General features: G+C 41.4%; 1 protein-coding gene across 1 annotated transcript; it reads right to left on the bottom strand.

Moving 5' to 3' along the window:
- Window positions 1–2,535: 2,535 nt before the first annotated feature.
- Window positions 2,536–11,405, bottom strand: LOC121694931. The gene is made up of 3 exons (XM_042075329.1): window positions 10,394–11,405; window positions 5,723–6,694; window positions 2,536–4,554 (listed from the first exon to the last, which is right to left on the bottom strand). Exons 1-3 carry the CDS (start codon window positions 11,312–11,314, stop codon window positions 3,616–3,618), a joined length of 2,832 nt encoding a protein of 943 aa, XP_041931263.1. The 5' UTR covers window positions 11,315–11,405; the 3' UTR covers window positions 2,536–3,615.
- Between the last annotated feature and the right edge of the window lie 3,480 nt (window positions 11,406–14,885).

Here is a 14,885-nt window from a genome sequence, read left to right as displayed (position 1 = left end):
ACATGTGGAATAAGTCAAAGACTGTATTACCCATTTTTGTGATTTAAACATATATTTCACCATATGCAATTTGCATTTGCAATGTGGATATCTGAGTATTAATAAAAAGACTCACATTCTCTTCAGTAACCATTTGTCTGTAACTCATGTTGCACTATAGATAGCTCATAACAATATTCAATCCAAGATATGAAATAGTTCATTGGATATACAACCCACTGCACTGAACTCACTCTACCTGGTGGCTGATTAATGTCTAGATCACAATTAACACAGCTTCTAACAGTACAGAAAGACATTAAATCACAGGTTTATAATAATCATCCATACAAATTGATCATCACTTTCAAACTATTTAATGTATCTTTCACTCATGCCACTCGGGAAAAGGAAAGACATCCGACCACATGTTTCACACAGGTGTAGTGTAGTCAGGACCCAGGCAGTGGCGAGAGACGGGTTACCAAGCCACATCAGCGCGCACACCTGGGTTCAGTTCCCACCAGCTCATCTCAGTTCAAGGGAAGAGCCCTATGGAGATCGTGTTGGAGAGAAGGGAGGGCAGGAATAGAATCACAATCACACAGTGGCTGAGCATGTAAGAAAATCACATCCCATTTTTACTTCTGTTTTATTCCCGTTTTTCACACACAGTTAGTCTGCTGTGGCATTAACTGCAGAAGGTCCGTTGACTGACAAGCTAACGCAACTGATTGTAATTTTGCCTATAGGAAGAATTAAAGAGTCTTGTTCAGACAACTGGCAGTCAAAGGAAGCTACATACAAGTTATCTTTATTTAGAAATAAGATGCATTACATGCAGATCATTTACCTACCTGTGCATTGAGGTTCTGCAGCTCCGTTCTGCTAGTTCTGCTCCCTCGTCAGTTTTTGAGAGCCAGGCCGGTTCCAGGTTTCTGCAGGCTGATCTCATCCCACAGGACTTAAAAGCAAGAACTTGTTAAAGTCCGGCTGTTTAGGCCACTCTGAAGAGGAGAGAAGAGAGAAACAATGGTGTGCTTAAATGTCACCCAAACAAATACGTTGCTCTCAAACCAACTGGAAAACTCAAACATTTCCAGTCAGTTTCACTAAACTTCCAAGCAAAAATAAATAAATAAATAAATAAAAAAAATGAATCAAGAAAATAATATAAAAGGCTACATACAGAAAACTCTTCTTTTCAGGCACAATGCAATTGGGAGATGTAGTGATATCTAGACCTGGAGGTTAGATGGGTATATACATCGATTTTGTAAGTCGAGGGGAGAGCAGATGCATGATGAGCCTCGTCCAGCACCGCACTACCAAGTGTCCACTAAGAAAAACAACATACTCCAAATACAAGACTACTACTACTAGGTATGAATTCACATTGGCTTTTCAGGGTCTCACTGGGATGTTTGCATATTAAAAATGAGAAGAGTTCCTTCTTAGAACCACGAATGGATTTAAGACAAAGCAAAAGAATAACTGAAGAAAGAGAAACAAATCAAATCACTGTGTAGATGAGGGGAAAAGCAGGGTGGGGTGGTTAAGAGTGAGAAAATAACTGAATCCACAAACCTTGCTCATAAAATGCAGTTCCCCTTGCATTTTGAAGGCATTAAAATCTGGATCTAAAGCATCATGTACACTGGATCTCTAAGCATCTCGAGCCGGTTAGACCTTAAACTGAAAGTTGTCTAAATAGGCATAATTAAAAACAAGAGAACTGAAGGCCAGTCACCACATCGCTATAAGGGAGGTGGGGGGGAGACTTTACAGACATTCACTCAAGCAAAGACGGCAGTCCAACTTCCAAGTCAAACTTACACAGAGGAACAAAAATGTCCACCTGTAACTTAAGATGTGAAAGTGCCATCTGACTGTAATAGCAACAGTAAAAAGCAAAGTTGCATGCACACATTACTGCATTAACTGCAAACAGCCCATCCAACACTAGGTAGGGGGGTTGTCCGTTCCAAATGGATCTGTGCCCAGTTACAGACACACAATGTTAAATGTAAAGTCTGGTGTATAAAGCAATGCTACAAACCTGAGGTGAATATCCTATGGATTTTCAGCTGGATTTCTACAGCTCTGCAGTACCTCTGGAGATTCCCATGTCGTAGAGGACAGCTAAGGTATACGGCCAGCCTATTTGACCACTAAAAGTACTGAAGATGTATTTAAAAGGAAAGACAGCATAATCTTTTCAATGGATGGTAGAGTTGTGGATGCTCCGTGACTGCTTCCGAGAGGGATGACTGAACAGTAGGTGTATAACTTTACTAGTCTACAAGGTTCTTTGACAGCATAATTCATATTTAATTACAAGGCGGTCACCCATATTCAGCAATATTAAAGATTCAGACTCTTAAATCACATAAGTGAGCGCTCTGGCACACTATTTTTTTCTGACCTTATGGGCATTTAATCTGTAAAGCTGCATTAAATCCTGTTTTGAGCCAAAGTATTCAGTAAGGTTCATCTTATTGTTCATAATGTCTACAGAGTAAAGAATATTTATTAATGGAAATACATACAGTTAGCTGGTATCTGAAATAAACATGTTTTAATAGGTTTAATCTGTGTATCAGTAATACAATGAAACAGATGCATAAAGTCAGCTTCTTCTGAGATTTGTGAGATCCTTTTAAAATAAAGTCTGTGAAATAGAACACCTGGAAAATTTTCAGATACTTCCTCTGTCTTAAAGAACACGATCACCGCAACAACTAAGAAAAAAAATGTCCATATATCTAGAATAACGTTAAAACTACTTAAATTGCTTTACAATCACACTAATAGGAGTCACAGCTCAATCACTACAACGGATATTCAACATATTCTGTCAGTAACAACGGCAGTGAACCTAGAGTATTTAAAAGTAACGTGACCTAGTCCTTATAATGCTGCGTTTAGGTACTTTTATCACATTGTGACCAGAACACAACGGTGGCCATCAATGCTATCGAATACTTGAATAGAAATGTCCAAGAGGTGTACGAACTCCGAATAAGATCTAGATGCCAACAACCTGATTTGATGCAGAACTAAGGACTAAATCAAGTTCACTGTAATTAACTACTTGGCCATTTCTAATCATACATGGGGGTCTGAAGATCAACACGTCAACTTAAATACATATTTTAAAATAAAATAGAACTTACAGTACATATCTTAAAAAGGAAAAATAACAGGCCTTCACCAACAAGCAACAGGATATATCTTAACTGAATTACTATAAACGACATTATAAAGCAAACTGCAACATTGTAGGTCCCCCACCAAGGAAAATGAAAAAGAATCCAAAGTAGTAGTCCTATTACGCGTTGGTAAACCAGGCCTAGTTTATTAGCGACTGAGGAGTAATGGCCGTGTCTCTTAAAGATTTGATGTTTCACTATGAGACGATGTATGGTTGGGCTCTGGTAAGAAACACCTGACCTGATTAAACCAGCCTGTGATAGCTGAGGTTTGTTGACTGTACCAGAAAATGGGGTTCAGTGATCCAGTCATGTCCCTGCCGAAAATACGGCTGGGAGCTACTTAATGGATGGGATATTTAAGCGGCCATTTAGATTTTGGCTAGGGGATGGAGCTGCTCTGTTGTACGACTGACCAGGATTCCTAATATGAGCCTCCATAACCCCCCCTGCCGTAACCACCACCGCCTCGGGAGTAAGGAGCGCTGCTTCTGCCCGAGTAATTACCTTTCATTGGACCATAGCCAGACGACTGCTGGCCATAGCCACTTCCAAAGTCATTGTAGCCGTTGCCTCCGCCATAGCCTCCCATTTGGTCTCCATAGCCACCCCCGTAACCGCCACCGTATCCACCTCCATAGCCACCTCCGTAGCCGCCATCGTTGCCTCCGTAGCCACCTCCGTAATTCCCGTAGCCACCACCTCTTCCACCGCCGTAGCCGTTTTGGGATCTTCCCATTCCACGCCCGCCTCTACCTCGACCGCCGCGGCTACCAGCAGCTTGAATCTCTTGTTTGGTTAGGGCTTTCTTCACTTCTACTTTATGGCCGTTGATAGTGTGAAACTTCAACACAACAGCTTTATCAGCAGAATCGTTATCTTCGAAGTAGACGAATCCAAACCCACGCTTTTTACCTGTATCTTTGTCAGTAATCACCTCTGCTTTCTCGATGGCGCCGAACTGCGAGAAGCATTCAAGGAGATGTTCGTCTTCAATATCATCTTTGAGACCCCCGACAAAAATTTTCTTGACTTTAGCAAGGGCCTCTGGCCTGCCCGCATCTTCTCGTGCCACGGCCCTTTTCAATTCAACGTTGTTACCGTCCAGAACGTGTGGCCTAGCTGCCATGGCAGCATCCGCCTCCTCCGGTGTTGAGTAGGTCACAAAGCCGAAGCAGCGAGATCGTTTCAACGCTTGGTTCTGCACCACAACACAATCCGTCAGCTCGCCGTACTGCTCGAAATGTTTGCGGAGACCCTCGTTGGTGGTCTGAACATTCAGTCCACCGACGAACAATTTGCAAAGTTGATTTTCCATGGGTGCGTTTAATGAAACCAGTTTAAACTGCGACAAAAAGTAAGACTAGCTACCAGCAGTTGCAGCACTCAAAATGGCGGACTTTATCCGAGGGAAATTAAAAAATGGCGGAGGGGGAGGTGCTACAGCAACAGGGATGTTGGGATTGGAATTAGCCAAAGCTTTCTAGTTCATTCATTAGCACATACAAAGATTTTAAATTATTCAAACGTGCATGTAGCACATGAATGATTCCATGATTAAATAGAACAGATCAACCAAATATTTGCTTATTCGAACAAAAAACCTGGAATCGGGAGTCCTCGCAGTTCCAGGAATAGACTGCGTAACAAATTGAGCGCAAACTCGCGCTCGATATTCAAAGATCGACTAATGTGAATTTCAGGATAAAAGCAGGAATTTGTGATTTGCACGGTGGAAGTATAGCATAATTTCTACCACAGCTGTAACCGTGGTGTAGTACTATGAACACAGACTTCTAAACGACATACGAAAATACGACCATCAATTAAATTTACTTGTGGTCACTAAATGTAAATGCATCTCGTGCATATGCTGCAAATTCAGATGAAACGTAAACTTGAGTGCACTTATCTCCAAAAGGATACCCCAATAATTACCAAAATAAGGTCTACACATAAAACAAGCAATTTGTCAAATCATGAAAAAGTTTAATACAATTTGACAGGGTTGTGAGTTAACCGAAATTCAAGGTTAAGCAACATTTCACAAAACTGAGTCAACAGAACAGCACAGGACTTATAGAATAAAACTGGATCAATCAAAATAAACATGTATAAAAAACTAAACCCACAGAGCCTGACATCACAATTATACATCACACAATAAAACAATAGGATACTCGAACAGAGAACGAGCTGCTTTTTACATAAAGTTAGCTAATTCCCCTGAGCTTCATGACTTGTAGATAATAAAACAGAGCAAACAGACAGGTCATCGTTCCGAGCTTCGTCCACTTAAACTAAAACCATTCACTACAATCATTAAAAATGGAATAATTATCGTGCTGAAAAAAAAAAAGTTTAAAGTCCATAGCTAATGTCCATAGTAAACGGCATAGCAGTCCAGAAACTGAACATTAGGAAGGGGTATCGGCCTGTGGTTTAGATTGAGGGAGAATTCCTCCAACCTTTGCAATAATTTGTGTTCTGAAGTCCCAAAATATGTGCATCCCTCAATGGTGCATGATTCAATAACCAGCGTATCCCCCCCTTCCGTATCCACCTCCTCCGCGCGCATATGGCCCCCCACCCCTACCAGCGGCATAATTACCGCTCTTCATTGGACCATAACCGGAGGGCTGTTGAGCATAGTCCTCTCCAAAGTCACTGTAACCGTTCCCATTGCCGTAGCCGCCCCCCATCTGATCGTATCCACCGCCATAGCCGCCTTGGGTTCCATAGCCGCCGCCGTATCCGCTTCCATAGCCGCCATCATTGCCATAGCCTCCGTAATAACCTCCTCTTCCGCCACCGTAGCCATTTTGAGGCCGACTCATTCCTCGGCCTCCTCTGCCCCTTCCACCACCACGACGGCCTGCTGCTTGCATCTCTTCTTTAGTAAGAGCTTTCTTCACCTCTACCTTGTGTCCATTAACCGTATGAAACTTAAGAACAACTACTTTGTCGGCGGAATCGTTATCTTCAAAATAGACAAAGCCGAAACCACGCTTCTTGCCGGTCTCTTTATCGGTGATGACTTCGGCTTTCTCAACTGTGCCGTACTGTGAAAAATATTCATTCAGATGTTCCTCCTCGATATCATCTTTAAGTCCACCAACGAATATTTTCTTCACCTTTGCCAATGCTTCTGGCCTACCAGCGTCCTCCCGAGCGACCGCTCTTTTCACATCCACGTTGTTGCCGTCTACAACATGTGGCCGAGCGGCCATAGCTGCATCTGCCTCCTCCGTGGTTGAGTATGTTACAAAGCCGAAACAACGAGACCGCTGTAACGACTGATTCTGAACCACTACGCAATCGGTGATCGTTCCATACTGCTCAAAATGCTGTCGCAAACTTGCATCTGTGGTCTGGACATTCAGTCCACCGACGAACAACTTACATAGTTGAGCGGACATTTTTCCACAATTCTCCGAAAGGCTCGACTGAACTATCACCGGTAACGTACGGTTTAAACAATCCGAGGCGCCTCTGTCGTTACGTCAAGACATGCGCCGCTTGTTATGATTGGTTGAATGGGAATCAAACCCCCGCCCCTTCCTTTTACGTATGTCTATCGAGCAAATTCACAAAATCACTATCACGATCGGGAAAATAAACAGAACATTTCCCTGTTTTTAAAGCACACCAAACTGTCAAACACTACACATTAGTTTCCTATTGCTTATGTAATATGTTTGGGAAAATGTTGGCTTTAGGCTGCGTGAAGCCTCAAGGACATGCAATTATTTTCTTTTCTTGACCACAATGCTATCAGGCAGTCTTATTCAAAAACTGTAGAAAACATCTATTACAGATCCTCCAAACTAGCAAGTGTTAAGCCTGATGCCTTTCAGTTGCAGCCCCCCCCCCCCCCCACCACCACCACCACCACCACCATTATGCTTCATTAACTTAATTTGGGAGCCAGTGCACTCCAGGTGTCAAATGTCACAAAAAATATTGTTACACTTAGCCAGTTGAGTCCAGTTTGCCTGGCAAGTAACCCATAGAATTGGGCAAAGGGGTGGATCATTGAATGGTGCAGTGGGCAGATCTATAGGCCTACATAATATAAAAGGCCTTTAGGGTCAATAATGTAATGCATAACAGGAAGAGTGTGCTGATCTTTGACAATAATCACATTGGGCCTTTGAGTGTTTTAAGTGTGTACATGATCAAGACCAGGGATGTAGTGCTAAAATAAGAGGTGGGTAACCTATGAATTTTGTGATTTCGGTGACGTGGACTGCACCATGCGGCATCAGATTTTTAAAAAAAAGGCATTCAGAAGTTTGATGTTTGATGATGGTGGAGGTTAATGTCCTATGTTTATAACAATACCAGTATTAAATGGTTCCTAAAGTGTTGATGAGTGTACATATAGGGTGAATGTGGATAATACAGTGTGATTTTTGAATGTTAAAAGTTGCAATTGGTGAATAAACTCTTTTGGGACGGGGATAAACTCTATTTCTGAATTTTCAGAGGTGGATAAACTGCGTTTAGGCTCCACTACATCCCTGGTCAAGACCTAGAGAAAAGGCCACAAGCAGTAAAATCAAAGAACGAGTAAAATCAAAGAACAGTCACACAATGAGAAACAAATCTCATGTGCATGTGCTTAGGCTATGATGGCTATGAATATTTTGCCTCATTAAATGAGCTTTAGTTAGACTTTAAGCTTTGCCCACCTTTTAAACTAGGGCCAACAGCAGTCTGTTACATCTTAAAGGGATGCTGGTTGCGATTCACTTGCCGCTAGCTAGGTTGCTCTTGGTTGAGGTAACGTCCCAAAGATTTTTGTTACGGTTACCACCAGGCTTGGCGCAAAAGACCTAGGAGTCCAAAATGCCGCTTCTGCTGCGCTCGGCCTGGCGGCAGACCAGTTCTTGCGCGCACAAGCCATTGAAAATAATGGGATTCATAGCACAGTGCTGCCACTTGCGCATACAATGTGAACCCGGCTTCAGCCATCCTTACACCAGAAGACTTTACAATCCTTAAAGAATCTTTCCCAAATCTTGTCAGTCTTTTGAGTAAAGCTTGAATGGGGAGGTGCATTAGTTAAGACTCCAAGCTTTCAAGAAGGTTTCCCTAATCTTGTGAAAGTGTATGGGTAACATTAGCTGCAACTGTAAACATTATAACCTAATCTTTTACCATAAAACACTACCAAAATATGAAATGTACAGAATTAACCATACATTTATCGAGAAATGGACATATTCAAATTAATTTTAAAATGCCAGAGCAAGTTCGGATTGGTGGATTTATTCCAGGAAACAGCTTTATCCTAGCTGAAACAGGCCTCATATGAACACAGAGATTTGGTTTAATGTAAAATTATTTATTTGCCTGCATACATAAAGTTTTGAAACAACCAAATAATGCCTTTTTCATTGCTGCGTCACTGATGCTCATACAGGTGGCTTTGACCTTAGGATAAAATAAAGAGAGGTTAGACAGGTAATTCTACCATGATCGTAGCAATAAGTGAGACAAAGACTAGGTTTCTATTTAGGCCTCTTATTTATCCATAGTAACTTCTGCATTTTTACCCAAGTAACTTGCTGTGTGTAGTGTACCACTACTCAGTATGAACTGAGCCAATCTATAATGTTCTCCGCACCTTGGACCACCAATTCAGATGGAGGACTGACAACACAACACCGAATGGCCATTGTCTCATTACTGACCCATGGGGCTTTAAAATCTCCCAACCATGCCGATGGATCGCCAAACTCCACAGCCACAGTTGATGTGGTCTGAGTCAGGCATCACCAACTCCCTGTAGATAAAGAGAGAACAAACAAAAATTAGAATTTAACACCAAACATTACATGAATCCTTGCAAATGGTGTCATGTATGATCTAAGGAGTGACTGTTTCAGTTCAGACCTTTCCACAGGCCACCAAATGCCACCCTTCACATACCAGATATCTTTTTTATATTCAGACACGCTGGCCACATGTTAGGTAAACCAGCTGGTGTCAGTCCAAACTAGGAAAATAAAAACGAACAGCTGCATTTACACTTCTAAGTATACTAGTTAAGAGTTAAAGTTGACCAACACTTAGTGAAGACAGGTTGATTACATACCTATGTTGCAGGGTGATATCCTAATGTGAAATTTCAGTCCTATAATGGACCCCAGGTATTGAACAGGGTCCCTGTACAAACAAACTGCTACAGCTATTTCGAAGTACTGGGATTACTGAAAGAAAACCTAAATATGGGAATCAAATGTAATAGGAACCCCGTTTGTGCCCAACAAGGAAAACATCCCGAGCTACTGGTCACCAACTTCATCGGCCGGCTTTATGGTCACGCGCCCCCGTACAGTACCGGCAGACGTCTCCCACTAGGATAAGTAGTACTGTATGTGTAGAATAGCTCATAGAGGCACCTAAAGCTAAATAGACTGAAATTTAATACAAGTTATTTTAGTTGAATGCATAACAGTATTAAGAGAGTAAACTAAGTATACGATCATAAACTTTTTATTTAAAAAAGAAAACATACATTTGCATACCATTGTTCAACAATTTTCTTTGATGTGAAGACATAATATACAAGGTACATATGTATGCTAGAAACGATATACTAAGTAGCCAAAATACCAGAGAGTGCAGATAAATAAGTTCTGTGGAATTCCGCAAATACAGCTGCAGACTACCGTAAATGCCACACTGCGTTCAGCTTTGTAACGATAGTGCACATACATCCACGTGTGCGTCCAAAATCCAAAACTGCTTAACACAAGCGCATTCTATTATCCTCTGTGATACATTACTGAGCAGGGGTAAATTAAATATTACTTGTAGCCCATGACACAAACTCTAAAAAGAGAAAAGAAATTAAATGAATGCTGGTGAACAATTAAAACAAGCCTTGCACAAAACAAAAAAAACGCATTATAAAATAAAACAGGCAAACTAAGTTCTACCTACACGACCTTAACTTGAAACAAAAGTGATCACTTGATTTTGAACATGTTCTACAACAAAAGCTGGTCGAACAAGCCAGGTTTCTGGGAAGTAGTCTTCCTACCTGTTTAGATTTGAGGTCTTTTAGGAAAGGTTTCACAGTGTCCGCCCCGTGTTGTTAAGCAGAGGCCAGAGGATTGAACCAATCTGTCCAATGTCGTGATATTGAGGGTATTCTGGGACAAAGTTCTCAGTCTCATTCACTGCCCTTAGTACGGGGCACCATATGCGCCTCTGGCAGCATAGCCCCCTCCACCTCCTCTGGGATAGGTAGCGCTGCCCCGAGCTGCGTAGCCGCCTGCTCCCTTCATGGGCCCGTAGCCTGAGGGCTGTTGGGTATAACCACTGCCAAAGTCACTGTAGCCATTTCCGCCACCGTAGCCTCCGCTTTGATCTGCGTAGCCACCGCCATAGGCCGCGCCGTAACCTCCAGCGTATCCTCCACTTGCATAGCCTCCGCCATAGCCGCCATCACTGCTTCCGTAGCCATAACCTCCGCCGTAGCTTTCGTAACCACCTCGGCCACCGCCGTAGCCATTTTGATTTCTTCCCATACCTCTTGGCATTCCTCTTCCTCCCCTTCCTCCCCTGCTCGCAGCTTGCATCTCATGTCTTGTGAGGGCCTTTTTAACTTCAACTTTGTGTCCCTTGATGGTATGAAACTTCAGGACAACTGCTTTATCGGCGGAGTCGTTATCATCAAAGTGAACAAAGCCGAAGCCTCGTTTCTTACCGGTGTCTTTGTCGGTAATGATCTCGACCTTCTCAACAACACCAAATTTACCAAAATATTCATTGAGGTCTTCGTCCTCGATGTCCTCCTTCAGCCCACCAACAAAGACTTTCTTCACTTTCGCAAGCGCTTCGGGTTTACCTGCATCGTCCCGTGCAACAGCTCTCTTCAACTCCACGTTTCGGCCATCAACAACATGTGGCCTAGCGGCCATTGCTGCATCTGCCTCCTCGGCGGAGGAGTATGTTACAAACCCGAAGCAACGAGACCGCTGTAATTGTTCGTTCATGACCACTACGCAGTCGGTAAGAGTTCCGTACTGTTCAAAATGCGCCTGGAGTCCATCTTTGTTGGTCTCCACGTTCAGACCGCCGACAAAAAGTTTGCAGAGTTGATCCATACTGCCTCGTAAAATATTTCTTCTTTACCGCCGACACGAGCTTCTTGCTGTTCAACAGTTGTAGCTTAAGGTACCCCACCTTCATTTAAGTTGTCGTAACTCTGACGTCATATGCGCTCAGATACGTGAAAGCTACGCCCCTCAATCTGTCTGGGCCAAGGCCCGATAGCTCCACCTAAGGGCAATAAGTTTGTCTTTACAAATGTAAACTAGACCTATGTGAGTTGGAAGACAGAATAAAATGATGTTTCCTTGTGTGCATTTTTAAATATTTTTTTTATAATGTCATTTTCGGATTCAGACCTCCACATATTCACGTTTCTTTAACGTTGACGAATGAGAATGCATACAACATCCAAAACGGTTAACATCCATGCAAAGAATGGCCATATATGATGAAACCAATGACTGGAGTTATAGTGAAACCATTTCCAAGTCGGTGTATAATTATACATCAATACATTAATTATATTTTAATGCAAAAATGGGAAACAGTGTGTAGGCCTAAAGAGGCCTAAGTAGGCCTAAAGAGATCTACAGTTTGCACCTAAAATATAACCACACACTTTTAACATGCACAAAAGTAAATATGGAGCGAAAGAGTGCACTTATTCTTCCTCTTCAAAAAATCACATTGTAAAAAGAATTGGGCCATCAGGAAAATCATGGAGGGAGCAAGTCATGTCATCATTAAGATTTTGAAAATGACATGGCCTTAAATTGAATTAAAAACATTGCCCAGCAGATATGTGCAGCATATTAGGTCATAATGTAAATAGTGCTTAGTCCTCCTCTCTGGTAGTATAGGCCAGTGTTTTTTTTTTAACCTTTTTTGTGCCACGGCACACTTTTGACACTTAAAATGTCCCACGGCACACTAACATCCTGTGTGAAGGAAAAATAAACATACCATAGCCTAAAATTTCAAATAATACACAGATATGGCCTTATTATGGCTTCTATGCAAGACCTGCTCAATAAAACAAGCGCCCTCTGTTTCATTTGTAGGTGACTATATCTAATTTAATTGTTGTTATGAACTAGATATGTGATTCTGTGAATACTGGATATGGGGCCCCCATTGCACAATGCCTGCATACCACAAATAGTGCAATCATACAACTAATGACAGCATGTGGTTATAAATTCTTTGATGCAACAGTTGCTTTTCTGGACCAGTGAGTGACATTTGGGTAATTTTCTGCGGCACACCTGATGATCTCTCACAGCACACTAGTGTGCCCCAGCACAGTGGTTGAAAAACACTAGGCTACGGTAGGGCATGTTGCTAGGTGTGGTCCAGAGGATCAGTAGTTCTCAACTGGTGTGCGTGGAATTTTAAGGAACCCATTGCGTAATACAGGCTTGTGAAAAAGGCTAGAGGGCTATTTTTGAGTACATAAATCAATGACCAATGACACGGTTTCTGAATAAAGACGGTTTTAGGTAGTCATGAAGTAGTCGTGATAGCCTAAAGTAGTCTAATAGGCAACAGACCCATTACACAGCTCAGTCATCATCATGGGCATTGCCTAGCTCTCTATATCAGGGCCGTGCTGAGACCTTTGGAGGGCCAGGGGCTCAAATTGAAAAAGGGGCACAAGAAACAAGATTTTTAAACATATGTCAGTATAATTTACAGTTCAATCCGTTAAATTATAGTGACCCATATTGAAACAAAATTCAACATGGAATCTTACAACAAACTACATCATACTATAGTATATAGATCATTTACCCCACCAGGTGAAATCTTTATCTATTTGTTTGTATGTGTGGTGTGTGTGTGTGAGAGAGAGAGAGAGAAAGAGATTCACTGCCTTTTGTGGCTTTCTTTCTGCATTTGTCTACTGTCTTTGAGGAATCTTGCACTGCATAATTCAATATCATGATTTATAAAACAAACACAACACAATTTAACTTTGTAAACACCAACCTGAATTGACATGAATCTAGCTTTTAGTCAGTTTTATAGCTGTAGTTCAGCTGTTGTTCAGTTGTTCAGCTCTGAATCTAGAAAATATAGTTTAAAATTATAGCAATAGATTTATTGTAATCTCACAATGAAAGAAATGAGGAAAAATCCAACCTTGAAGGGAGGCAAATTTATTTGGAGAAAAAGGAAAATCTCATAAAGAAATAAATATTTGTAACAAAAACACATTGCTCACAATTATTGGCACCCCTGCTTGTAATTACTTCTTAAGCCTCCCTTTGCCCATAAAACCCCATAAAGTTCGAGAATACAAAGCAAGGGATTTAAGACCGTTCGTCTTTACAAAATCGTCCAGATTCCTAGGTCCACTCTTGTGCATTCTCCTCTTTGACTCACCCCACTGTTTTCCTATGGAGTTTAGATCAGGGGACTGAGATGGCAATGTCTGAAGCATGATTTTGTGTTCAGCAAACAATATTTGTTTTGATCTGGACATTTGCTTTGGTTCATTGGCCTGATGAATGATACAATCATGACCAACTTTTATTGTCTTGGCAGAGATTGACAGATTTCCTTTGAAAATGTTCAGGTTTTTCTTGGTGTTCATGACTTTTGAAGACTTTTTTGGGGACTTGGTGACCCCGAAGATGATACATCATCGGTTTAATACCGCTATTATCTGGCCCTATAGCCCAGAAACCCCCATTCAACCCCATCTTCAACTTTGCCTTTACAATTTATCTTCATTCACTTACATAAACATACTGTGCTGTCTACTGTTTTAGCCAAAATTGTGCAAAGTAAAGAGGCATCATACAGGTCCCTCTGATTGGACAGACAGTATATCAGTCAATCCCTGTCAACAACCATTTCCATTGATTCAAAGGGCCAACATGTAAAAATAGACACCAATTTTGCAACAAACCAGTCTGAAATAAGCATGAGAAATGTACTAACTCTTTCAAAATAAAAGAATGTTCCTCAACAATGCAATATTCTAAAATCCCATGTTAAGTTAGATGGGGTCAGATATTCTAGAATGCTTATTCTACAACATTCTAATGAAAATTTTGTCAGTATTTGCTGAAAGATAATGCATAAAACAACCCTCATTTTAATATATTTCCACCAACTGGATTTTCATGGACTTTTACTATGGTGTTTAAATCACCAATAGTAATGTGAAAATACATTCTGTTGCAATTAGTTTTGGGTCAGACCTGACTTTGCCTGGACTACATGTTCACATGCATGGGATATCATAGGCCTAATGTTTGTTTGTGGCAATGCAAGGGATTAGGTCTACGACATGTGAACAGGCTACAATTGAAATGTGTATTTTCTGTCTATTTTCTAATGTAAGCCTTACATTATTTTGCCACGCCAATCTTTTCTGTTTCGATACTAACCTTTACCTTGGTCTTAACACTGTTGAGAGATCATCAAACGTGTGAGTCTACTGATCGTTAAGTTTACCACAACAACAGGTCACACATCCCCAAGCATCGTTGCGGACAAAGAGGTTTCGCCGACGCCCTGGAGACGGCCTTTTGGACATGGATGGCCAGAGTTTGTATATGAATGGAGGGAACTTGACTTCTACTTATGTGATAGTAAATTCCTTTGACGTGTAAA

The sequence above is a fragment of the Alosa sapidissima genome, chromosome 20, assembly GCF_018492685.1.
Source record: "Alosa sapidissima isolate fAloSap1 chromosome 20, fAloSap1.pri, whole genome shotgun sequence".
NCBI lineage: Eukaryota > Metazoa > Chordata > Actinopteri > Clupeiformes > Clupeidae > Alosa > Alosa sapidissima.
This window is presented reverse-complemented; position numbering and strand designations above follow the sequence as displayed.

What these genes read in the sequence shown, in the direction of transcription:
- LOC121694931 (XM_042075329.1), bottom strand. Translation starts at nt 11,314, where the DNA reads ATGGATCAACTCTGCAAACTTTTTGTCGGCGGTCTGAACGTGGAGACC. An exon ending in GCGCATATGGTGCCCCGTAC is followed by an intron (nt 6,695 to 10,393) that starts TAAGGGCAGTGA and finishes CGCATGTCTTGA; the next exon opens with CGTAACGACAGAGGCGCCTC. An exon ending in GGGGGGGATACGCTGGTTAT is followed by an intron (nt 4,555 to 5,722) that starts TGAATCATGCAC and finishes GCTGGTAGCTAG; the next exon opens with TCTTACTTTTTGTCGCAGTT.